The 24,305-nt window shown below is 53.8% G+C and overlaps 9 protein-coding genes across 9 annotated transcripts; 4 read left to right on the forward strand and 5 right to left on the reverse strand.

The window, feature by feature from the left end:
* Positions 1 to 1,278: 1,278 nt before the first annotated feature.
* On the reverse strand, positions 1,279 to 3,292 carry Z520_02652 (uncharacterized protein; the record flags this gene model as incomplete). Its single annotated transcript, XM_016773165.1, has 6 exons — positions 1,279 to 1,551; positions 1,663 to 1,760; positions 1,838 to 2,279; positions 2,357 to 2,733; positions 2,808 to 2,997; positions 3,077 to 3,292. The coding sequence occupies 6 exons, from the start codon at positions 3,290 to 3,292 to the stop codon at positions 1,279 to 1,281; spliced, it is 1,596 nt and encodes a 531-aa protein (XP_016635222.1).
* A 1,933-nt stretch (positions 3,293 to 5,225) lies between these two features.
* Z520_02653 (uncharacterized protein) lies at positions 5,226 to 6,484 on the reverse strand (the record flags this gene model as incomplete). Its single annotated transcript, XM_016773166.1, has 2 exons — positions 5,226 to 6,219; positions 6,267 to 6,484. The coding sequence occupies 2 exons, from the start codon at positions 6,482 to 6,484 to the stop codon at positions 5,226 to 5,228; spliced, it is 1,212 nt and encodes a 403-aa protein (XP_016635223.1).
* Positions 6,485 to 7,060: 576 nt separating this feature from the next.
* Z520_02654 (uncharacterized protein) lies at positions 7,061 to 8,873 on the forward strand (the record flags this gene model as incomplete). The annotated part of the gene is made up of 6 exons (XM_016773167.1): positions 7,061 to 7,213; positions 7,264 to 7,325; positions 7,374 to 7,786; positions 7,837 to 8,433; positions 8,487 to 8,572; positions 8,637 to 8,873. The coding sequence occupies 6 exons, from the start codon at positions 7,061 to 7,063 to the stop codon at positions 8,871 to 8,873; spliced, it is 1,548 nt and encodes a 515-aa protein (XP_016635224.1).
* A 108-nt stretch (positions 8,874 to 8,981) lies between these two features.
* Positions 8,982 to 12,956, reverse strand: Z520_02655 (uncharacterized protein; the record flags this gene model as incomplete). Its single annotated transcript, XM_016773168.1, has 8 exons — positions 8,982 to 9,371; positions 9,420 to 9,735; positions 9,778 to 9,874; positions 9,922 to 10,419; positions 10,471 to 10,811; positions 10,859 to 10,975; positions 11,025 to 11,083; positions 12,039 to 12,956. The coding sequence occupies 8 exons, from the start codon at positions 12,954 to 12,956 to the stop codon at positions 8,982 to 8,984; spliced, it is 2,736 nt and encodes a 911-aa protein (XP_016635225.1).
* A 1,272-nt stretch (positions 12,957 to 14,228) lies between these two features.
* Positions 14,229 to 16,357, forward strand: Z520_02656 (uncharacterized protein; the record flags this gene model as incomplete). Its single annotated transcript, XM_016773169.1, has 4 exons — positions 14,229 to 15,124; positions 15,184 to 15,573; positions 15,629 to 15,864; positions 15,954 to 16,357. 4 exons carry the CDS (start codon positions 14,229 to 14,231, stop codon positions 16,355 to 16,357), a joined length of 1,926 nt encoding a protein of 641 aa, XP_016635226.1.
* A 134-nt stretch (positions 16,358 to 16,491) lies between these two features.
* Positions 16,492 to 17,346, reverse strand: Z520_02657 (uncharacterized protein; the record flags this gene model as incomplete). Its single annotated transcript, XM_016773170.1, has 1 exon — positions 16,492 to 17,346. The coding sequence occupies one exon, from the start codon at positions 17,344 to 17,346 to the stop codon at positions 16,492 to 16,494; it is 855 nt and encodes a 284-aa protein (XP_016635227.1).
* Positions 17,347 to 18,210: 864 nt separating this feature from the next.
* Positions 18,211 to 20,231, forward strand: Z520_02658 (uncharacterized protein; the record flags this gene model as incomplete). The annotated part of the gene is made up of 10 exons (XM_016773171.1): positions 18,211 to 18,386; positions 18,469 to 18,599; positions 18,656 to 18,785; positions 18,844 to 19,041; positions 19,108 to 19,232; positions 19,294 to 19,429; positions 19,485 to 19,617; positions 19,683 to 19,753; positions 19,839 to 19,947; positions 20,028 to 20,231. The coding sequence occupies 10 exons, from the start codon at positions 18,211 to 18,213 to the stop codon at positions 20,229 to 20,231; spliced, it is 1,413 nt and encodes a 470-aa protein (XP_016635228.1).
* An 809-nt stretch (positions 20,232 to 21,040) lies between these two features.
* Positions 21,041 to 22,024, forward strand: Z520_02659 (uncharacterized protein; the record flags this gene model as incomplete). The annotated part of the gene is made up of 1 exon (XM_016773172.1): positions 21,041 to 22,024. The coding sequence occupies one exon, from the start codon at positions 21,041 to 21,043 to the stop codon at positions 22,022 to 22,024; it is 984 nt and encodes a 327-aa protein (XP_016635229.1).
* Positions 22,025 to 22,334: 310 nt separating this feature from the next.
* Z520_02660 (pep2-like protein) lies at positions 22,335 to 24,118 on the reverse strand (the record flags this gene model as incomplete). Its single annotated transcript, XM_016773173.1, has 4 exons — positions 22,335 to 22,526; positions 22,618 to 22,734; positions 23,607 to 23,922; positions 23,988 to 24,118. The coding sequence occupies 4 exons, from the start codon at positions 24,116 to 24,118 to the stop codon at positions 22,335 to 22,337; spliced, it is 756 nt and encodes a 251-aa protein (XP_016635230.1).
* Positions 24,119 to 24,305: the final 187 nt, after the last annotated feature.

Here is a 24,305-nt window from a genome sequence, read left to right on the forward strand (position 1 = left end):
TGTTTGCCACAGATCTTTAAACAATCGTATTCGTATCATATTACCTAGGTAGGTAGGTACTCTGCGCTTTCCTTCCTTTCTATTCATAGAATCAAGTCAGCATGCCACCACGTATCTAGAGCCCTGGTCGCAGGAACTTGATATCCATATGTGCTACTGCTCTTGAAACTTTGTTGACGAGCAGTGCCGTTGATGTACCTTTTGCTTCATCTCTGCTTTGGATACGTACCCACGGAGATGCTTAGCATGCTGAACGACCGTGCCATAACGCTTGGCGAGTAAGAGAAATTGACGCCGCTGAAACTTGCTATTCTCGAAACACACACAAAGAAAAACACAAATCAAAAACAAGTTCAAAACCCCAAAATGGCAAAAACTTATCATGAAGCAGCTCAACTCTGGTTCAGTGATAAGCGAAACTCGCCCCCGAAGGGGTTGGTTTTTCTCGGCCGGTTATATGACGAATTTATAAGTTGAGTCCAGGAGTGTTTCGAATCGAGGTCCTGCTGCCTGCTAACCCGGTGTTAGTTCGACCTGACAGACCCTAGATTATTTATTGTGATCGAAGTGGGCGAAGTGGGATTCGAATCGAGGTCCTGCTGCCTGCTAGCCCGGTGCCAGTTCGACCTGACAGGACCTGGACTGAGAGTCGTCGGATTCGGTTCGGTTCGATTTCGCCCTAGTCGAGGTAGGGGGTCTTGGTGTGATAGGTAAATTGGAAAGAATAAAATATATACGACGAGTTTTCCTTTCTTTATGTGGACCAGAGCCTCTCTCTTGGCGAGTATAGGGTCCATTGGGAAGTCACGTCTGAATGTGAATGGATTGGCTGTGGGGGGATTTTGACGGTTGTACACGGTATTCCATTCACTTTCCTGTTAGGACGCTTCTCTCGGGAACATCTGGTGCTTCTCTCCGTGCACAAACCAGAAATCCAATATACGCCAGACTCCCGACGTTCAGAGCTGTTTCTTGAGACTTGTCGGGAGCCACCAGGAGACTGCTGGTTGCCCCAAGATCAAGTGGAGCGTTTTGCTTCTAGACTCATGGACCAAACGAAGTCAGGCGTCGTATCGCAGAGGGAAGAGAGGAAGCTCTTGGACAGGTTCGTCCTGATACACAACTTTCCAGTGATATTTCTATCCAGCGCTGCCCATGGTAAGATGCTGCCATGAATCCCAGTCTAATATCTAGGCCGTGTTCTATACCAAAGATGCGCTGCCACAGTGCCAGTCTAGATGGCACGGCAGTACACCGCTGTCGTACGTTGATCCGAGGTCACACTTCTTCGGTATGGCGCGCTTCGTCACTCTTCTCGGAGACCGCGGCGCCTTTAGGAGTCTCGACCACGGTGGCGGGGTGGGTGATCCCGTCTCTGCCACTAACAACAAGCTCATGCGTGTTATGGTCCATGTGAATGTCTGCAGCGTAGACCATGATGGTCTCGGTATCGCCAAAGAGCTTGGCGACTTCCTCGAGTGGGACACCCTTGGTTTCCGGCAGGAGAAAATACATGGTGATGGTGCCTAGGCCGCAGATGATGATAAAGACCTAAAGGGGAGAGGGTGAGTACTACTCGGGGATTCTCTTGTGTCTGTTTCTGGGGAATGGACGGACCAGTGGAGGTGTCGAGAAGAGGTCGAGAATGGGATCGCTACTCACCAGATAGAACTTCCAACCAATATTGGCGAACGCGGTTGCTGTGACCTGCAGATAGACGAGGTCGGTGAGTGCGACAACGGCCATCGAAAGGCAAACACCTGTTGTCATGGAGGTGGAGTGGTAAGCAAAAGGTATTGTTTTTCATTCACTCCCAGCAAAATGGCGGGATGCTCACCTTTGGCTCTCAGGTGGTTTGGGAACAATTCGCTGTAGAAGACGATGCCGGCGACATCGACTCCGCAGCTATAGACGACCTCAAACAAGAACAAGGCCGCAACGCCCATGGCCAGACCCGAGGTGTTGTCCGTGCCGGCAAAGTTGGCGACTATGGCTGCTTCGATTATGAGCCAGAAGCAGCACCCACCGACGCCAAACAGCATAAGCGGCTTGCGTCCGACGCGGTCCATGAATGTGGCCCCAATGGCATTGCCGATGATTGCAGTCGTGATCCAGCCGCACTGGAGACGGAGTTGATCCTCAGTGCCGTAGCCGAGACTCTTGTACAGGGTCGGGCCGTAGTTGTTGATGACGAGCACGCCTGTGGACTGGCCAACAAAGGCGAAACCCATGGCCAGGATGGTTCGCTTTCGGTACGATTTCTTGAAAAACATGTCCCACTGGTGATTCAAGGGACCGTCAGCAATGGACCACCCAAAAGCAGGGCAAGGATACAAGTGCTATGGTCGATGCTCACCCATGAGACCGACAGGGTTCGATCAAACTCAGCCTGCTTGCGCATTTGGTAGAACTCGCCACGCGCGAATTCTTGGTCCTCGTCGCCGGGGATGGCGTGAAGCCTCAGCACAATCTTCTCGGCTTCAGCTTCACGACCCTTCATGAGCAGATATCTAGGACTCTCTGGAATGAACGGGAGCATTGCCAGCATCACAAGAGGGAAGAAGAGTGCAATACCCAGAGGACCGCGCCACTGGGCTTGAGGTTCTTTGACGTAGAAGAAGCCCATGCCGGTATAGGCGGCCAGCGAGTAGCCGACAGCGATGTTGACGCCGTTGAGCCCGACAAAGAAACCGCGTAGAGCGGGCGGAGCAAGCTCGGCACTGTATGCAGGTGCTGGCAACATGTCAGTTATTGATCCCTCTTTTCCGTCCCATCCGCTATGGGTGGATAGGAGTGTCTGCACTTACTGACTGCGAGATAACCCCAGCTTCCCATACCGGCGAAGAACCTCGCGGCAATAAACATGGCAGAGCTCTTTGAGCCGCAGATCAGTGCGCCGCCCAGCAGGGACCAGAAGGAGCAGAAAATGACGCCGGCCTTTCTACCCCATTTGTCCATGATGTAGCTCACGATCATGATGCCAAAGAAAGCTCCTGCCTTTTTTGCCCTCCATAGTTAGCTTCAAGGTTCATTCCGGCTAAGGGTACAAAAGTGCCCTCGGGTTGTATTTTCAAACCTGAAAAACGCCAGACATGGCACCCTCGAGCGAGTCGGCATCGCCAGCCGGCAGTCCGGTGACGGGGTTCAGCAGTTTCATATACACCAAAAAGCTTGGTTCGCCCAGGGTGGTGCTAATGATGGAGGCAGGGTAGCCGAAGGCTACCTGGCCAAGAGAGACCAACCAGCAGATCCAGAAGTTGTACCAATTGAATTGTCGAGCGTGAGCCGCCATGTCGAAAGTCTGAAAGTCTGTTATTGACTTTTTCACAAGCGAAATGCAAAAATGTTGCACGAAGACAAATATTCGAGAGAAGAAACGCGAAGAATCTCTCTCCCTTCCCCAAAATGCATTGGCACACAAGGAGAGGTACATTTCTAATATCTATATGCTCTCGTAAATGACGCAGTGGGCTCTCTGCTGCCTGTATAGGATAACCGAATCCCCCGCGGCTTCATTTGGCGCCTAATACTTGGGGTGGTGGAGCGAAGCATGTTGCTCCAGGGGCCATGACGGAGATGTTTCTGAGTCAGTGATGTGTGCTACAGAGGAACATGGGGAAATAGAGGAGTCGGGGGAAAGACGGGTGGGTCATGGGGATATTGAAAGCTCCTACTAGTGTTAACGCCTTCATCCCGTGCAGTATTCATAAAAGAGTACCTTTGGCTGATGTGGAGACCTTTGGCCTTGGGGGATTTGGCTTCGTCAAGAGGAAGGATAGATAGATACCTAGGTAGGCACAGCTGGCCTTCGTATCTGATCCTTCATCAACGCCCCCCTGGAGAGGTTTATCCGCCTGTCAACCACAAATCGATAAGCACCCGATCTGGGGTATATCAACGTGGGTGAGCCGTCAGACCCACTCACTCCTCAGTTGACGTATACATGTGCCGCTCTCGGAGTGCCGGCACACTGTTATCCAAACTATGCAGGACTGAAGCAACTCCAACTGCGGGCCGCACAAGAGGCGTTGTGAAAAGGATAGTAGACCGTAAACAATCGCGCGGCTTTTTCTCTCCGAATCCCGAACTCCGTGCAAGGGCGCAGTGACAAGGGTCTCTGCCCAGAGATGCCGGGAGCTCAATTACCGCTACGAGATACAGATTCATTTGTACCGCACTCCTGTCTCCCATTGCGCTTTACTCCCCACGAATTCAGGCGCGGTGAAGCCCGCTCCCACTTGCCGAGGTCCTGATACCCTTGGAAATCGAAAATCCCCCTGCGTGTCCTTGTAGAGCTCAAGTGCCATTCGTTTTCTACAGAGCCTTTTTCTGCCATGCCCAAAATACCCTGTTTCACGCTACCTACGTGGTACACACATACGCAGGGTATCTTTCAGGCGCAGAGCTGCGGCCAACTACCCTGCAAACACTCAGCAACGCGATTTTCGGAGAAAGGGCCTAAATTTACCCCAACGGCCTCGAGGGCTATACTACATAGAGTGGTAGCCGCTACAACAAAAGAATCAGAGGGTAGAGAAGGCTTTTGGGGGGGTTGCCATCAAAGCGTCCACCGAAGCTTTTGTACCAACGGGCCGCTAGCGCGCAAGGCTGTGTGCCCCTTGCCTAAATGCCGACTTCTACCTTTGGCCTTTAACTTTATTCCGTATTACTGGCTTTGCACGGGACGAAACGGGAAAAAAATAGCGTCATGTACCCATAGGTTGAATGGCAGGTACTAACGGAACCGATATTCAATGTTAGTCTATATCGTCAGCCCGCTAACGGAAGCGGCATCAGGCGTGAGCAGACTTCGGGCTCCCGAGTTTCCGGAACATGGATGTACAGGAAGCGGCATCGATCGCGATCACCACCTGGTAACTCGCCAAAGCTGCAGAATTTCCTAGACCATGGCCAATATCTCCTAACTGCAGTAGTAACTTCAACTATCATTTTTGCGTGGGGAGGAAAATCGACAAGTAAAGAAATACTTTCCAGACGACAGTCTCAGTACTATCTTAACGTGAATTCATCATGCCAACCACCCCATGTGGAGTTCTTGGACCAATACGTAGAAGGCATTTTGAATCGTGGCATAACTAACTCGCTTGACGGCTGTGTCAAGGAATTTCGACAAAGCACGAGATTTCTCACTTTCACATGAGAGTGTTTCCGGTGCTTCAATTTTCCCAAATCATAGTCTATTGTCCAGCAGACACCTGTCTATACTACTGCAGCAAAGCCGCCTCGAATGGGAACTTCGATAGCACTTCAATACCGTCCTCGGTGATCAAGACCTGCTCCTCGAGCTTGACACCCTCCTGGCCGCCCTCCTCGCCAATGTAGCTTTCAACGCAGATCACCATTCCCGCCTCAAGCACTCCATCGTAGCCAGAGTCGGGAAAGTCTCCGCGGTGGTACAGGTAGGGATACTCCCCGGTCATACCTGTTCCATGAGCCGAGAGGAAGTATCGGTTGGCATAGTATTTCTTTGGAATCTCCCATGCCCGCTCCGCATACTCGCGGAAAGTCAGGCCGGCCCTCAGGATCTTCATATTGTAATGAACCTGCTCGTAAGCGACCTTGTAAAGCTCCCTTTGAGCTTGTGTGGGAGGATCGGGACCGGAGTGGAAGGTGCGTGAAAAGTCGGAATAGTATCCATGGCAGCCAACGACATCTGTGTCCAATGCGATGAGCTCGTTTGGGCCAATTTCATAGCTTGAGGTCTCCTGAAACCATGGATTTGTTCGTGGGCCAGCGCTAAGCAAGCGTGTCTCGCAATAGTCTCCGTTCTGCCGGATGACAGACTGATGCAGCACAGACCAGAGGGCATTTTCGGTCATTCCAGGTCGAATGGCATCTCGGAGCTCCCCAACCGCGACCTCGGTGGCCCGCAGGGAAGCTATTACACATTTCATTTCTTCCGCTGACTTGACCGCCCGCGCCATTTCAACGGGTTTTTGAGCATCGACAATCTTCAAGCCGCAGTCTCTGAGCGCCAGAGCAACGTTTGCATTCAGTCGCTCAAGCCCAACTGTTGCATCTTTGCCCACGAGGCTTTTGATCAAATCGGCCATGTTCGCCGCCCACGAGCGCTCCCGGTCTTCAATGTTCGGGCCGGCGGCCGCAAAACTGGCCGTTGTTGCGGTCCGTATTTCATCAATCGTCTCGTATCCTTCGGCCAGATGGCTGCATCCAGTGTACTCGAAAGTATTGAGCGTTCTGCAGTGAGCAGCAGGTATCTAGTCGGTGCATTCCGCATGCTGTACACCTGCATATTGCGAGTCCCTGTAGCGTACCGAATGTTGATGGGGTCTGACAGAACGACAGCGTCAATGCAGTACTTAGCCATCTGGCTCCGCACCCTTGCTAGCCGGTAAAGACGGACGGCTTTGAGATTTATACCTTCACTTTCGGGTGCGCGGTCCAAGAGTGCGATATTGGACAGATCTGTCCTCGCGGCATGCCAATCGAAAAAGTTCCCCATGGTTGGATAGATCGCGGTACGTAAGAGGCGTAGAGCAAGAGAAGATCTAAACGAGCCGCAGAGCAAGTTGAAGGTTCATCTCAAGGATACGACGCGACTTATGTCTTCTGCACAACATGCCAATCAAGGATCATTTCGGGGTAAGGCGTTTGTCTCTCTTCCGTCTGATTCAACGCAAGTCTGGAAGAAGAGTCACCTGCCTCATAGTAGAGCAGGGTGGCATTCGTGATCGGGACGATGGCGGCCGGATACTTTTCTCGAATTCCGTTAGCTTGCCTTGGAAACTGGATACCTTAACCCCCTGATTGAAGCGCTAACGGGAGCATTTTGAAGAATTGCCGTCTCTGCGCAAAATCGAATACCAGTAGCTGCCTCGCAAGCCGGCCGTGCAAGGTGGTCGACGCAGATGCCGCTGAACAGGGTACGCACGAAGCTCCCTTTGATCCGCTCAGCGTGTGGCTCAATGCCAGTCATTCTGTAGGTATAAGGAGGCACTAACTCCCCGGCGGTGAGAGTGCCCCGCGATGCGACATTCCATACTGTAGAAGCTTTGGTTTTCCCTCGAAAGCTCGCCTCATGGAGAAGTACAGCACTGACAAAGAGCCCGTTACCGTCACCGCTCCGGACTCCGATCTGGGACTCGCCGCAGGGCTCACGCACGAGGGTGAACTCCTGTCGCTGGAATCTCTGGATCCAGCTCTGGCCGCAAAGATCAGCCTGCTGAACGATGTATGTTTCCCATCCGCTACCAACAGCGACCTGTATCATGACTTGGATAGGCAATTGACGATATCGGCTTCACTGGCTATCACGCCAAGCTGTTCTGCCTCAACGGCTTTGGGTAAGTATTGCCCATGACCTTGGAAAACTCGTCCTGATGCGATTCCAGGTATGCGGCTGACTCGTTGCTGACCTTCCTCCCAAGTATCACAGCAGGCAGCGTCGTTGCGGAATACCACCCGAACTACACTCGAGCCGGTCAGCTCTCCCTGTACATCGGTCTCGTAGTCGGGGCACTTTTCTGGGGCTGTTCTGCGGACATCATAGGCCGCAAATGGGCTTTCAATATCACCCTGTTCCTCAGCTCTGTCTTTGCCATTGTGGCCGGTGCTGCGCCGAACTATGCCTCTTGGGGTGCTTTCAATGCGCTCTCAGCCTTCGCCGCTGGAGGCAACCTGGTCCTCGATACCACGGTCTTCCTGGAGTACTTGCCACATTCGAAGACTTGGGTCGTGACCCTTATGGCTGCCTGGTGGGGTGTTGGCCTGACTTTGGGAGGGCTTATTGCGTGGGGTTTCTTGCGTATGTTCCACGAATATAGCCGTGAATCGTTGCTGATTTGGTCTTTGCAGCAAATTTCAGCTGCGCTGCCACTGCAGACATCTGCACCAAATCTCAGAACATGGGTTGGCGCTATGTCTACTTCACCGCAGGCGGTGTTGTACTTCTTATGAGCCTCCTCCGAGTTACCGTGATTCGATTTCATGAGACACCAAAGTATTCCTTGTGCCGGAATGACGATCAGTACGTCGTTGCGACCCTGCGCATGATTGCACAGAAGTATAATCGACCCTTTACTCTCACCGTTGAACAGCTTCAGGGCTGTGGACGAGTGAACACTGCACACGCTTCAACCAGGTTCTCCTTCTCCGAGCTGGCTGTTCACTACCGGGGACTGTTCATGACACGAAGGTTTGGCCTCTCCACTGCGCTCGTTTGGACATCCTGGGCGTTGATCGGCCTCGCATATCCACTGTTTTATATTTTCTTACCGGAATACCTGGCGAGCCGTGGCGCAGATTTCGGCGAATCTTCAGCATATATAACTTGGAGAAATTACGCCATTACCAACTCTCTGTGCATCCCCGGCCCCATAATTGCCGGCTTCCTTTGTCAAATGAAGCGCTTCGGTCGGAAATACACAATGGTTTTCGGCGGCCTCATTTCAAGTAAGTCGAACACGTCCCCTATTGCCGTGTACTGATACCGATCTGTCGTACAGTGGCATTCCTTTTCGGGTACACTGCCGTCCGAAGTGCGGATGAAAATCTGGGAATCTCATGTGCAATCAGTGTCGCCATTAACATAGTAAGTGGCTGTGTCTGCGTATCCTATCGCACCACTATGCAGGCCCTAACACAAACCCAACTAGTATTACGGGACGTTGTACGCATATACCCCGGAGGTGCTTCCGTCCGCGCATCGCGCAACGGGAAACGGAACGGCGGTCGGTTTCAACAGAATTATGGGCATTGTGTCTGTGATCGTCGCTACGTTCGCAGACACCTCGACTTCTGTGCCAGTCTATCTGTGTGCGGCGCTGTTTGGCGTTATGGCTTTGGTGGCTGCGTTGTTTCCGTTCGAGCCTGCCAGGGGTCGAAGTGTGTGAGCGTTCAGTCTTTGGTAAGTTTGCTTGTGAACCCATTGTTCACCGGAGCCACCGTGATGCGATTATATCCCGGAGGATGCATCTTTGTAGGCCGTTTCGAAGTATTATTCATTGCAACATATCGGTATGTAGGGGATAATACGTGGTCCATTGCCTCCCAAACAAGAGCCAGTCATCCATGCCTTCTTGATGGAGGTCAAAGTCAAGGATGTCGTCCCACGTTGCGCTTGGGACTTGGTCATCATGTCGTGCTTCACTTATGACCGTGGAGTTGTAAAACTCATTGGAACCCACATCAGCCGAACGGAACGGATGGGGCTCCTGTGAACCTGAAAGGGCGGAGTAGTCGAACAAGCTCCACATGAGGCGCATGTCCTCCTCTGGCAGAGCGACTTCTCGGACCCTGCGCGGCGGCGCCATCCCGTCATACTCATCTTCGACGTAGGTCATGGTGTTCCTTGTTTCGAGCCGAGCGTGCAGCTGGTCGAGCATGTTTGCCTGTGGTGCAATTAGCGACATCAGCCAGAGCATGTTTCACATTCTTACCGTATTCTCCATGCTTGGCCACCACTCGGCCATCTTTCTCACGAAATCGCGGCACTTCTCGAATCTCTGCTTCGCTGGTTTCGCGACCTCACTGCTTGTGTGAATGGACTTGTCCAGTTGAATTGTGGCAGCAATCGCAACCAGGTAGCCTACAAACGGGTCGTGAAGGGTTAAGTTTGATTTCTCCATGTCCGCGATAAGCCTGACAATCCAGTTGGAATTGATTGTTGAGATTTTATATGAGTTTTGCAGGAAAGACCAAGGTACATGACCCTGCAGGTGCTGTGTGCTGGTATAGATGATAAACGGGTGGTTCCTGAGAAACTTAGCTTAATCGAGCAGATGAGGTTGTCCATACATGCAACATAGCGTTCCAGTGTGAAGTATATGCATAAAGAGGCGAGCCGCGTAATACTTTTGCAACTTGGGTTCTGTAAGGACACGAGTCGGTGATCCTGTCGATGTATATGTGTGCAGTTGTACCCCTAGCAGCTGTCAGTACGATATTCGGCAGTCAGGCTCAGAGACAACTTCCTCAGTTCAAACTCGAGCAAGCGTGTCTGTATTTTCGCTCGAGAAGATTCGTTTTGCCAGAAAGGCGTTACTTCAGTAAGAAGGCTTCGAAATATGTGCGTGATGACGTCCTGCCATATGTCTAGCAGTTCAATCGTGACAGCTGTTATACTCTCCGAAGCTGCAAACGATCTCTTGGTCATTGAATCGCCCAGCATAAAAGGTATGGACGTGTTGTTTGTGAATCCGGGTCGGCAAGGTCCGTATTGATATACAGGTAGTCGAAATGCAGACAAAGGACAAGGATTAGATAGGCTGCCGGTCGCGAAAATTCGATCCATCATGAACAGTGTCCATGCAATAGCAGATTCGGCAGGTGTAATCGTGCTGCTCGGCTTGCTAGCTACTGGTGTACCTAGCATGCCTTGTGTTTGAGCCAAGGTCAAACCCAAACTGACTTGAGATCGCGCTCGGTCAGTTTTTCCCGCTGTGGTTGTTAGTCTGAGTTGGGTAGAACTCTATGGTTTGAAAGCCTCACCCGCAAAGTCTGCTTGTGCGAGAAGACAAAGAGCTTGAAAGTATGCCACGTCAAAGTCGAAGAGTGAGTACTGTTGGCATAAGAAGGTCCACGCTGATTGAGAGCAGAAATCGTAGATCTCCTTCCGGAGTGCTGCATCAGTCGAGAGAGTTCTCTGACATGCTGGTAGTGTCAGGGCAACCATAGCATATAGTACGGCAGGGGGCAGGTCGTCCGGGGTTGGGAGGATTTGTTCGTCTAAGTTTGAAAGGAGTGGATATGGCTGATTATCGAAATGGCGAAAGTAGCATTCTATTGCTTCAATGGCGACATCGCCTGGTATGTGCTCGCTCGTGGATTGACTGACTCTGTCAGCTTTCAAACAAGCCTGCGATTGAGGTTCGTGTACCTGATCAGGTGAGTCAATGAAGTGGCCGCAGGTGACGGAGGTTCTGTGACATCCCTTTCTGGGTGGCCAGTGGAGGGGCGCTCAATCACGTTGGCTATACGTGTCCTTGTGTTGATTCTGCAGAACTTGAGCCAGCACTTACACCATGAGAGATTTGCACACTTACTCGATAGCGTTTGTTAAGTGTTCCAGTCTCTCTTGGATGGCCCGCAGCTGCGTGGATCCCTGGTTGCTCAATGTCAATACTAGGTGCATGCCACAAATTCGGCACAGAAGAGGGAAGTGAAGTTCGCACTGTTGGCCTTCCCAATGAGCGCCGATTACTGTAAACACAATGCCGCTTGAGACGAGCACAGAGCGAACATCGTGGTTTCTCTCCGGGACATCGCGACTTTTTGCTTCTAATGACTTGTCAATAGAGGACCATCTGCGTTACTGGCTGTCAGGGCCGAGACCTGCAATTGTCGCACGCCTGCTCAGAGCGTTTCCTTCTCGTAGAAATGCGGTCTGAAGGTGAGAGGATCTGGTCGGTCATAGTGCTAAATGAGCTTCTCGGCGCCTAATAAATACGCGAATACGTTTGGTGATTGGGTCCAGTCGTGGGATGTTGCATGGTTTCTCCTAGATACCAGTGCCTTGGAGCAGGAGATATTCGTAGATTCGGTCACGTGACATGACGGCTAGTCGCCCCACACTCTCGTGCCACATACACTTCTCCTCGGCTCATACATAGGCGAACTGCTCTCGTTGGACTGCGAGAGCGACTACGTAGGTACTAGTAGCATCACCCTACACCGGAAGGATTGATGATTCACACTGGGTCGCAGATGAAAGTACATTTTCTTGGGCGGTTCAAGTGGAGGTGAATCGACTCCGAACTTACCTCGCGCCATGCTGAGATGCGGCTCCTTGAAGCATTCTCCTTCAGGAACCGCAATACGTAAGGAGTACATGAGCCGACTTTGCTCGCTACGGCGGGGTACATTCACGGCCTTCTCACGTGCTCACTCTCCTTCGCGACGAGACCGAGGAGCGGATGCCGCCCTGTGCTCACCGGGCCTGGCTCCAAAAGGGGGATGTTTCGCTGTAGCCTTGGCAAGAGGAATTGATAAGATCCAGTCTGTACCAGACAATGCCAACTTCAGAGCTCTCATTGATCAACAAAAATGTTCAGTGGCACAGCCATCGCCACGGCATAATGCGGCATGTCAACCGCCTCGAGAATCTTCAGGTCCCCGACGATTGAACACAGCATGTAGGCTTCCACCCGTGTAAGGCTCTTCTCCGCGACCAACCATTCAATGGCACCTCTCACTGCTTTCCTCGTCGCCTCGTGCAAGTCGGCATCGATCCCCACCACCGCATACTCTTGCCCTCGCGCTTCGGTATCGGCCAGCTGAGGCCTGGTGACATAATTTGGGGACTTCACCCACGGTTTACCCTTCTCGACCGTCAGTCGGAGCCGGGCCGTCATGGGCGTCTCAATGGCCGTCCCACACACTTCGCCGTCACCCTGGGCGACATGCCCGTCGCCGCAGCTAAATAGGGCACCGGGAGCCTGCACGGGCAAGAACAAGGACGCGCCGACGGTGACGTGCTTACAATCAATATTGCCGCCGAAGTGGTGGGGCGGGATCGTGCTGTAGTCCTGGTCGTCCGGGGGAGCGACACCCATGACGCCGAGGAAAGGATTGACCGGGACTTGAATGCCCGGCCTGAAGACGACATGGCGCTTCGTCGCAATCTCCGAGAGATCCCAGATCTCGACGTGGGGGTCCGGAAATTCGTCTTGGAGCAGCCCAAAGCCCGGTAATATGCATGTCCAGCCGTAGGTTGCGGGTGTCAACTCCAGGATATCGATGCGCAAGGTGTCGCCGGGTTCGGCGCCCTCGACGGCGACGGGACCAAAGGCAGGGTCGGCCTGTGAAAAATCGACCTTTGCGCCGATTGAGCACGCATTTGCCGGGGTGATTTGGTTGTTCAGCCCATCGAGCATGGAGAATGTAAGCTCGGCACCCGACCGCACGGTTAGGACTGGCGGAATCTTCTTGGACCACTTGAAATGAATGCTGGATTGACCAATGTCTGCTGGTGCCATGATGGGCGCCGGGGGCGGGCAAAGAGGGAGGAGTCACGCCAAATTCCCGTCGCGACCACCCTTTAAATGACCACCATGCCTGCCTGTATATGTAATTGCCGGATAGAGGGGAGAGTCACAGAATGAAGTGTGATCAGGCTTCTATATCCTTTCAACGCTCGATCCAAGGTGGCGACGAGGCCGTCCGTCGCAGGCAGCAACATTAGAGTCATAGCACTACAAGCATTTTCAACGGAGCTTGTTTTGATTGGATCAATATCGGCTCCGATAGGGGTCCCAAGGACACCATTTTCCTCAGCGGAGCGGCGGGGCTGGGCATTAAGCGACCTCGACTCGAGGCCAATCACCTAAGGATCCGGGCGATGCTTGCTCGAACGAGGAAGACCGTTCCACTTACTCGGTACAGGTATCAAATTTGCCCCGCCGGTCCAGAAATATTGCAAGTATTCGAGTCGCCCCCTTCTCATCGTCGACTGTGTCGTCGACCCGTTGTCGACGGGTGGCCGCTGTTTATCTTCGCTCATAGCCGGATCGATCTTTATTCCGTCCGCATCATTACGATAATACCGACCTGGCTCTCTCAGACACTAAAATGGTAGCCCGGCTTGATCTGAGTTCAACAGTGGGCCAACTTACCCTTATGAAAACTTTACCACTGCAAGTTCAACTGCGATAAGGCCAACATGTGTCCGAGATCCGATAACAGCACGGGCACACTAGTTAGTTTTACACAATACTAGAACAATAGCCTCGGCCCTGTGGCCATGGCGAGTGACAGGCATCCTAATTCCGCTCCCCCAAGTATACGGTGCAACAGGTCTTGCAACTACTTACCCAGCTGGCTGGCATGATGACCAACCATCGCCGGTCTGTGAGCTGAGGCTTGGTGGATTGTAGTATTACCAGTCGCTGTCCCTCATTCTTGCGTTCAACCTCATGTTCAAGCGCCTCAAGGTCGCGACGGCGTGCAACAATTGCCGGCGACGAAGGATAAAATGTGATGCTCAGCAGCCTGGTGAGTTGTCCAAGCGGCCAGACCAGCCTAGGTATTGCCCGGGGAAACACCCTGTGAACTAACGAGGCCACGCCGTTCCAGTCTGTCACCCTTGTCTTGACAGAGGAGACTCGAGCTGCGTGTACGCGCGACGGGGGAATGGCCGCGAGAGCGCCTTCTCCCAGTCTCGCCATCACCAATATCACAGCCACCTCCAAGGCGGCACAGCTAGTCCGAGATCGCAATTGTCCAGCACCTCGCGCGGTCCTTCGTCTGCCATGCGGACAGCGTCCAACGGCCAAGCTAGTGGCCGCTTGCTCGAGCCGGCGATGTCGGCGGGAGAAGCTCACGCGTCGCCGGCCTTGCAACCTGAACGCACACTGGGCGTGGAGAATACTGCCCACGGCGGCAGCACGCTCCGGGAGCACGAACAGGATCCCGTGCCCATCGACGCCGACGCCATGACGGGTATGGTCGGCGACCCAGCGCGCAGCGTCGAGTTCTTCGGCACCAGCAGCGCCGGCTCGTTCCTGCGGCAGATCAACTCGGCAATCGATGCACAACTCGGACAGACTCCGGCGACGACGCCCTGGGACCTCGATGGCGTCAGTCCCGTCCGGGCGACGTCGGGCCACGGTAGCCGTGGCATGAAGCTCAAGGATCCGCAGGACTACAGCCTCCCGCAGCGGACGTTCGCGGACGACCTGTTGCGAGCGTATCACGACGAGGTCTGGGCTGTGATCCCCGTCCACGACTGGGTCGTCTTCTGGGGAACGTACAAGCGCGTCTGGCTGGGGTCGGCCTCTCCGATCCCTGAGCAGACACTGTACTGCTTGCTGAATTTGGCGTTTGCGCTCGGCAGCCAATTCTCGCAGGCGATCGACCCGGGCCAGCGTAGGGTGGTCGGGCAGTCGTTCTGGAACCGCGCTCGGAAGCTGTTTGCGCCGCATACGCACGACGGCGCATCGATCGAGCGCGTGCAGTGCATGCTCCTCATGGGGCTGTATCTACAAAGCACGTGTGAGACCTACGAGTGTTGGATGACTATCGGCTCGGCGATTCGCATGGCGCAGAGTCTGGGCCTACACCTGGCCCAGTCGACCACGCGGGTCCTGGCTTTTCGAGAGATTGAGATTTCCCGACGCGTATGGCACGGATGCGTGTACATGGACAGGTGAGTCTCTCCGTGATTCGGGGCGGAGTAAGCTGACAGAGGCCGCTCCCGCTGACCAGGGTGCTTTCCATGACCTTCGGCCGACCGAGCATGATCGCCAGATGGGTCCCGCCTACGCTTCAGGTGCCACTGCCTTCGATGATTGACGACGAGTTTCTCGACACCCAACACACACCCGCAGCAATGCGCCCCGACGGCCAGCCCGCGATTACGGCTTTCTTCGTCAAGACGCTCGAACTCTACGACATTGTGAACGACGTCCTTCTCGAGCTCTACCAGGGCGCCGCGGATGTGACGAGCAAAGAAACCCGCCATCTCGTGGCCGTGCTGCAGTTCGACGATCGTCTCCTTCAATGGCTCCGGTCGCTGCCCGAGCACCTGAAATACTCTTCCAACTCGAGAGACGAGGGCATCGTGTACGAGAGACAGCGGATTGTTCTCCAGGCCCGGTCAGCCACCCTCTTCATTTTCGATGGCCACTTTTTAACCTAAATGCGAATCTAGATACCTACAGGCCCGGATCGCCGTCCTCAGACCTGTCCTTGCAGACTACTACCTCAAGCCGGTCAGCTCGAGACTCCGCCCGCAGCTGAGAGAATGCAGCCTGTCCCAACACCTCATCAACCAGTCGGCCGCGCTCTGTTTCGAGGCCGCCCACGAGATGATCGACGTTCTCTACGCGAGATTCGACTTCGAGACCGTGACAGGGCCCGTCCCAGCCTGGTGGTTCGCCGTCCTCTGTAAGTCGCCTGGCTCCATCATCGTTGCCCCTTTCACTTGCAGAGGGGAACAGACCATTAGTTTATTGACTCGAAGCCTTGTCTCCTAGTCATCTACACGGCAGCCACCGTCCTACTGGCCGAGCGCCTCCGCCCCATCGACAACGGGACTCACCACTCTGCTAGGGGTTCTGAGAACGTCTCCTGGGACAAGGCGATTGAGCTGCTCAAGGCGTACGCGCGGGTCGGCCAGTCTGCCGAACGGTGCAACGCAGCGCTCGGCATTTTGTCCGCAAAGATCCAGGCCGCCACCCAGACCGCGGGCACCAGGGGAGCCTCCTACGAAGTGGCCGTTCATGAGGGCTCCGCCAGCGCCGTAGCCACGGCGGGCGCAGAATTGGGCCAGCCGAGGCTTGATGAGGATTTGGCCTTCCCCGTCGACTTTGGGGATATGGATTTCAACATTGACGACATGCTGTGGTTGAACACGTCGGCTGCAGAAATTATATTCTGAGCTGTTGCTGCCCATTTAACATTACTTGACGTGGCCTCGTCCCCGATGCCGGGCCGTCAGACTTCTCGGGGTGAGTAGGTTATGTACATCTACCAGAGTTGGGCGGTGGGCTCACTGCCAGGCACAACACATTTTCAGAGCCACAGCGGCCTGATGGGCTGGGTCTGGCGCCACCAGTATTCAAAGGTGGCGTTCACAATCCTGTCCTGCAGTAAGTACGCCCCGGCCTCCGTGGCAAGCTCACTATCCACCGGCTTCAAATGCCCATACGGTGCCGCTCGAACCTGGATGCTGGCGGCTCTTTCCAAGTAGACACAGAGGTACGTCGCCTCCTGTATTGACTTGCCCGTAGTCAATAGGCCGTGGTGCGCGAGCAAGATGGAATGATTGACCGGCCCCAGCGCCTCGCTGATGATGACGCCCTCCTGGTCCGCGATGGGCACGCCGGGCCAGTCCGCCAGAAAGCCACACTTGCCATAGAAAGGCGTCATGTCCATCTGCGCCACCACAAGAGGCTGCCGCGCCGCGACCAGACTCTGTACCCACAGCGAGTGGACGTGGATGATGCTCTGCACGTCCGGCCGCGCCGCATACACCCAGAGGTGAAAGCGGGTGGCGGGATTGGGCATTCCCCTGCCCGTGACCGTGTTGAGATCCCCATCGACCTCGATGAAGTCCTCGGGCCGCGCCTCCTCCCAGCCCAGTCCGAATCGAAGCGTCCAGTAGAAACCGTCGCCGCGAGCGGAGCGGGCGGTAATCTGGCCGGCCAGTCCAGCATCCTCCTGCTTGGCCGCGACAAGACGACAGGCGCAGGCCAGGGTTTCTTGCAGCGTGCGAGATGGTATCTTCAGATGCTCTTGCATTTCTTTGGTTGCCCTCGTGTCGAAGTAGCCCTTCGATCGGAGTGGTTGGCCGTTGATCTGAGGCCTGGGGGCCGGGGCCGGTGCCGGTGTCGGACTTGGAGCTATTGTGGTAGCTGTTGGAGCCATGTTATCGAGTCGATTTGTTGGGATGTATTGGAGGATTCTGGTGGCAATGGCCTAGAACGAAATGAATACACGGTGCTGAGCCTGTGGTCGATCGCTCATCTGATATGATATGTGTTGTTGCCGATAGACTCGGGCTCGGGCTCACAATATCTTTCTAGGCGACTCTAATAAGTAGGCTCCGATGTGTGCGTGATCAGCACGTTTTCCACATTCAACGAATCCATCTGGAGATGCACAAATACCTATGTACTGGCTGCGTGCGCCATCCTGGGCTCGTCCTGATCGTCCAACCAAAAGACTATCTCAACATCGTTGATGGAACACATGGATCCGTGCCTGATTCGCTCGATGGTTATGCTTCCCGCGTTCCTTGATTCCGCGGATCATTTTGCAAGTGACGTGCTCTCTTCCGGACAATGGTACCAAAGGCAGAGCACGGACGACTGTCTGTCTGATTCGCTTGCTCATTAGATAATCGTATGAACGGAGCTCCTTGCGATAAGACCTTCCTGTTTTCATGGGTTCCTGGGCCTTGCACAAGCCTGGGAAATGGGAAGGCAGGTGGAGCGTTCGTCGGGTCGCGTTCCAATTGGTCCAGGATCGGGCTTCGTCGCAATGAGCACAGAACGCTTCCTAACTGGCTGATATACGGAAATGGACGAGGGACTAGGCCGGAAGGAGATTCTCGTCGAGGGAAATACAGACGAGGTGTCGAGATCACAGAGATAAGGGACTCAATACGTCGCGACGGTGGTCATATAAGTTGCAGGTTGACGGTCTCCATGGGAGCTCCATATGTCCATGTTGAGCCGGTCCAAAGCAGCAAACAACAGTAGCAGTCACGTTCCTCACTCGTCGGTAACCATGAGCGACTCCAAGGCAGATTCCGACCAAGTTGTCATCGGTGAGAAAATGACACTGGGTGTCGAATGTCAAGCCACCTCCGAGGCAGGCACGCCCGTCAACGGGGAAGTCCTGGAGGATGATGGAGAAGTGTTCAAGGCCGACGCGGGCACGACGCCATTCCGTGCTCTTGGGCTGTAAGTCTCACCCCGACTGGCATCGCGGCGCCAGGACCCTGGAGCAATGATCATGCGCTAACACTGAGGCCATGTGTTAAAGTGTGCGGACAGTGGTTGTCCTCATCAAGCTCTGTTTTGCGACCGGCGTCCTGTCCATTCCCGCCGCCCTGGGCGTCGTAGGGTATGGTCCCGGCCTCGTCCTCCTCACCCTCTGGAGTGCCCTGAGCATGTGTAAGTGTATTCAGACCCTCAAGATCGCGTTCGATGGCTAACTTCTGTTGGTCCAGACTACTCCTATGTCATGTACCAGTTTCGGATGAGGTATCGTGGTGTCCACAACGTCGTCGATGGGGCCATGCTCATGGGCGGTCCGATTGCCCGTGAGGTCACCTCTTTTCTTTTTCTGTTGACCTGGGTGTAAGCCTCCAAGTCCCACGCCTGAAGATCGGTGCCTGACGAATGTGCAAATATACAGTTTGGCAACTGGCTCGTCGTTTATTGGCTTGTCCCAAGGTCTCAAAGTCCTCGCCAATGGCAAGGGCTGTAGCATTGTTTGGACCTTGGTGGCCGCCATTGCCACCGGGTTGCTTTCCAGTATTCGGACCCTGGGGAAATTGGCCATACTGACCTGGATCGGCTTTGCGAGCATCTTTACTGCCGTTTTCATTGTCGTGTAAGTGATTCAAACGCTCCGCGTTGGGCGATCCCTCAAGTAACTAACCATCTGTTTCCTGATCAGTATCGGCGTCACTGTTGTCGACCGACCTGCTGGTGCCCCGCCCACCGGCCCGTATGACCTAGGAGTCGTTGCCGTTGGTCATCCGGGATTTGTCGCGGGCCTGGTCGCCGCGCTCAATCTTTTCTGTGCGCATCAAGTCCCAATGGCCATATTGAGAAGAAGTTGCAACTGACCAGGACAACGCAGCTGGCTTTTGCTCGATGTCGACCTTCATGCCCGTCATCGCCGAGATGAAGGTCCCCAAAAGGTTTCCAAAGGCTCTGTTCGTCTCCCAGGGTCTCTTGGTGGCCTGCTATATGTCTTTTGGCATGGTTGTGTACATGTAAGTACACATCCCATGGACAGTTATCCTGGTCATGGCTCATAAGATCACCCAGGTACTGTGGGCAATACATTGCCAGCCCGTCGCTAGCCAGTGCAGGAGGCACCCTAGAGAAGGTTGCATATGGTGTCTCGATCCCAGGTTTTATGATGACTTCGACGCTGTGGGTGCACGTCGCTGCCAAATTCGTGAGTAATTCCCACGCCCGGATGAGACATAATGCCCGAAGTGTTGACCATTGGTACTACTCCAGCTCCTGGTCCGAATTCTGCGCAACTCAGAGCACTTGCAAGGCAACACATTCAAACACTGGGTAACCTGGCTGTAAGTCTCACCTCTGGCTACTAAACCCCTTGATCAGAGCAAGCTCTTCTATCGCATTGGATGAATGCAAACTCAGTCGTGGTAGGTCGTCGACAATTGGACTCACCGTCTTGTCCTTCCTCCTGGCTGAGGCGATTCCATTCTTCAACTACATTCTCGGGTTTATCGCGTCAACCTGTTGTTCCCCAACCGGCGTAAGTTTCTCACTCCAATCTCCCGACGAGCCCTTCCTCTGTTTAGTATGATCATTGCTAACTTCCGCTACCTGCTGTAGCTGATCATCCCCGCCAGCATGGGTCTCTACATGCACCAAGGCCGGTACTTTTCCAGCAAGAAAACCATGGTCATCTGTATGCTGCACTGCATTATAGTGGTAGGAGGGCTCTTCATGACGGTTGCTGGTACCTATACCACAATCCAGAGTATCGTGGACGCCTATGCAGCTGGTAATGTGAAGGAGGCCTTTAGCTGTTCGTAGTGTACCGGAGGCAGGGGTGATATCCCGAATCAGCAAGAGGCGCGTGGAACTCGTACAATACAGCACAGAAGAGACAAGAGGATCTAAACATGTATGCGGGAAACTGCGACCAGCTGATCTGACCGGGGACGAGGTAGGTTTGCTGCGGTGGGAAGAACGACGGCCGTGAAGAAAGAGGTGGGAATCGTTAGGAGCGGTCGTGGACGAGGCCCATTAAGAACATTGATACTCGAAAAGGAGTTTACGAGATCTCATCGACGCATTCGCGAGTCAGTAGATCCCGCCATGCGGACGGTATACACCGTGATTCAGAGGATCGATTCAAGAATATTGCTCAACGCGATCGGTGAAGGGACGCTGGCCCGTTGTCGAGCGGCAGGACCGCGGAAGCGAGATAGGGCTAGCAGAGAAGAGCAGTGAAGAGAGAGAGTGACAGAGGTCGGGTATCCTTTCCTTGACATTGACAAACATTCGCATGCTGGAAATCGCGCAAGCCAAGGGTGAGCACAGGGGGGCATCGCCCTCGTCCCCAAAACGGGGTGAGCCGGAGGTGAGTTTACTTTTTCTTGGCAAACGAGGTTTCTCCGCAAAAAAAGTTCCACGGCAGCGCAATGAAACACCAACTAGATACCTCGTACATTATATTCAATACTCCGTGCAAACCTCTTCACCAAAGGTACAACATTGCATGCTGTTCTGATTTACGCAACAATCTTCAAACGGTCTGCTTGCTTTTCATGACTTTCCAAACGTCCACTGCATAACCAGCCGCGTCCTCCTCTTTCTATCTCTGTCCAGCACGATCCAAAATGCGCGCCCGCCGTAGCAAGCGATATCGCAAGATCATGTCCGCCTACCAGAGGAGCTTCTCCTTCCACGAACCCTACCAAGTCCTGCTGGACTCCCACTTCCTCAAGACATGCCACTCGTTCCACATGCCGTTACAGAAATACCTCGAGAACACGTTACACGGCGAATGCAGACTTTTTGTGACGAGGTGTACTCTGGCAAAAATCATGGCCGACTGGGAGAAAGTGAAAAACAAGGAGGGTAATGCGAGAGGACCCCCACGGCCAGATTTCCTCCCTCCCCCGACAGAAGTCCCTTTGCGGCACTGCAAGCACAAGGACGACGAAGGTCAGGAACTAGGCGTTGTGAGCGAGGCCCGGTGTCTACTCGATTTGCTGGCCGGGCAACCACATGGCAACGAACATGCGAAAAATAAACAACATTACATCCTCGCCACTGCGGATGCCAACGAGAAGGAGTCACGAGCCAAGGAATTCATCGATGTCAAAGACAGGGCGAGGTTGATCCCGGGCGTGCCGATCGTGTATGTGAAACGGAGCGTGATGATCCTAGAGGAGATGAGCGGTGTCAGTGAGCGCACTGTCCGGACGCAGGAGAAGGAGAAGTTCGGTCAGGGATTGATCGGGCTGGGGGCGTCTCGAAAGAGGAAGAGAGGAGAAGGAGAAGAGGAGGACAGTGAGGGTGAGGATGACAATCTGCTTGCCGAGGAGAAACAAGGCCCCAAGCTCAGAGGGTTGAAGAGGGCGAAAGGGCCGAACCCGTTGAGCGTCAAGAAAAAGAAGGTCAAAGTCCCGCCATCGAACAATGCAGGACATGATGGAGCGGCTGTGGAGGGAGAGATGTCGCGGAAAAGGCCAAAGAGAAGGGGGACAAGAGGGCGGCGAGACGCGAGAAACAAATCCACATCGGACAGTCAAGGAGAAGGAGAAGTCAGGCGGGCGACTGCCACTGCTTCGGCTGGAAGCATTACCTCGGAGGCATAGCGACCAAACCAGGAACTCTGAGCTTTTGGGCTGAGTGGAATTTGTGTGTTTGTTCCCCAAGCCCCTGTACCGAGTACATATGAACGAGATACCCCCAATCCACGAACGGACGACATTAATGTCAGATGATATTCTTTTGCTTCTGTTCACTCTTCCTATGCGAAGAGCACTTTTCCCATCGCAAATGTCTCACCCAGTGTTACTCTCCTCATTTTCCTCCTCCTCTTTCCCGCTCCTTCTCTTGTTCCTCTCCCTCCTCCGTCTCCCACCCCCCTTTCTCACCCACCTACCTGCCCCCAAAGCCCTCTTTTCATTTGGCAAGAAACGCCCTCCCATAAATCACCAGCCCTGTTGCGGCCAACACGCCCAGCCCCGCTGGGAGTGGTTTCCCCGTCTTGATGGCGCGCGGGATACTGCTGCCCGCGAGCAATACGGAAGCCAGGAGCGCGAGTTCGACGCCGTAGGGCTGTTTCTTGGAAATGCGGTAGCCGCCGAGACCATACTACACACATCATGAAGTGTTAGCGAGGCTGGTGCTACGTAGTTACGCAGCTAGGTAGATAAGAGGGAGCTCTGGTGTCGCGTTTACGTACCAGGATTCCAACAGTGAGGCCCGCCGCGATGCTGGGGACGCTGCCTGTGCGCACGTAGCCCGTCACGCCGCCCACCGAGGTGAGCGTCGCAAGGATGTATGCCGGGAGTTCAGAAGCCTGTCATTGATCGATCGCCAATTGTCGATTGTTAGTTGCCCGGCTGTTGTCGAGGGAGAATTCTTGGTTTGAGGAAGGGCAGCAGAGAGGGGTTGGGGGACTATTCCGGACCATTTTGTTTAGCCAGTTACCTCGTTCACGTCCGCACGCTGAATTGTAGCTATGTCTGTCGGAGACAATAAAGACAAACTATCGCTATGCTGGGGCAAGAGGCGAGGGAAGAACAAGGTGTGTGCTGTGCCTGGTAGTTCAGTGAATGTCGATTGTCAGCTGCCGATGTTTACGCCGTCCTGCAAAGCTACTCCAACTTTTCGGAGGTCAAGACGAAGTGGTTCGACGGCGAGCTCAGCCTTGTTCCGGACTCGGGTATTACCTCACCTATCCGAGACTTGTAGAGGACTTGTTAGTTTGTGGGAGGGGCCCGTTCTTATTATGGCGACTTCGATTTCACTGCTACACCAAGTCCTTCTCTGCGGTAAGAAAACAGGAAAATAAGACCATAGTGCGACAATGGTTCAAATCTCAAAATTTTCGCCTTCTAACCATTGTTTGCACTGCCAATATAGCAGATCGTGCTTCTCCCCGCAAGCCAAACTACCTTCAGGTAATCCTTTCTCCCGCCTATGCCCAGGCATGTCAAGCAGGACCTTCACCCCCATGGTCTTCTCTTGACAGTAGGCTAGGTACCGGTAGCCAGATGGGTATGTCTGAAGCTTAGCCTCATCAAGTGTGGGCACTTTGTTGGGATTCACCGCCATCAACTTGTCCTGTTCTCTGATGTTAGTAGTCGCACACTTTTTGGGGGGGAATGGTGGTCGGAATCAACGCTGTGGCGTTTTCTTTTATCTTGCCTTTTCATACCAGTGCCGAACAAACTTCGCCTTCCACTCATTCTCGACCTTTAGCCAAAAGAAGCAAAACCGACAATCACTCTCCGCGTCGGCTTCAATGCCGTCCAGGTCGAACCGCTGGGTGATGGTCGCTTTCATCTTTGTGACTGCCCTGCTGGCGCTTGGGTCAATGTCTGTGCTAATGCCGTGGCACCGATGCATAATAAACGCCCCGGAATCCATTCCCTTCTTGGAAGCTGATATGAAGTCCAAATGATGCGTCCGACCAGTCCAGGTGGTGTAGATGAATGCGTCAGGATGGAAGATCTCGGTTAGATTCTCCCATTCGCACGCATCGCTGGGGTTCGTCAAAGACATGAGCTTTCTATATATTAACATCTGGGACAAAGATGCGTTACTTACCGGTACATCGGCCAACCTTCGGCCAGTTCCCTGAGCTTGTATCTTTCCAGGGCCAGGCTGTCTGAGCCGTTATTTCGAATAGCGTGAACCGGCCTCGAACCGACCGGCAAAGAGTGCAGATCAACCATCATTTTCTCCTAGAAGACCCGGGCTTGTCACAACAATTACCCTTTCTTATTCCAACATATATGTAAGATTCCAAGCTACCCCGTCGGAAAGCAGACAAAGTACTGTATTTAGAGGCCTCAGATGTGCGGATATGCACTTATCCGAAGCTTCAACGAACCCGGTCAGCCTAGGTGAAGAGGCTTGACGTAT

The sequence above is a fragment of the Fonsecaea multimorphosa genome, assembly GCF_000836435.1.
Source record: "Fonsecaea multimorphosa CBS 102226 unplaced genomic scaffold supercont1.4, whole genome shotgun sequence".
NCBI classification, from domain to species: Eukaryota; Fungi; Ascomycota; class Eurotiomycetes; order Chaetothyriales; family Herpotrichiellaceae; genus Fonsecaea; species Fonsecaea multimorphosa.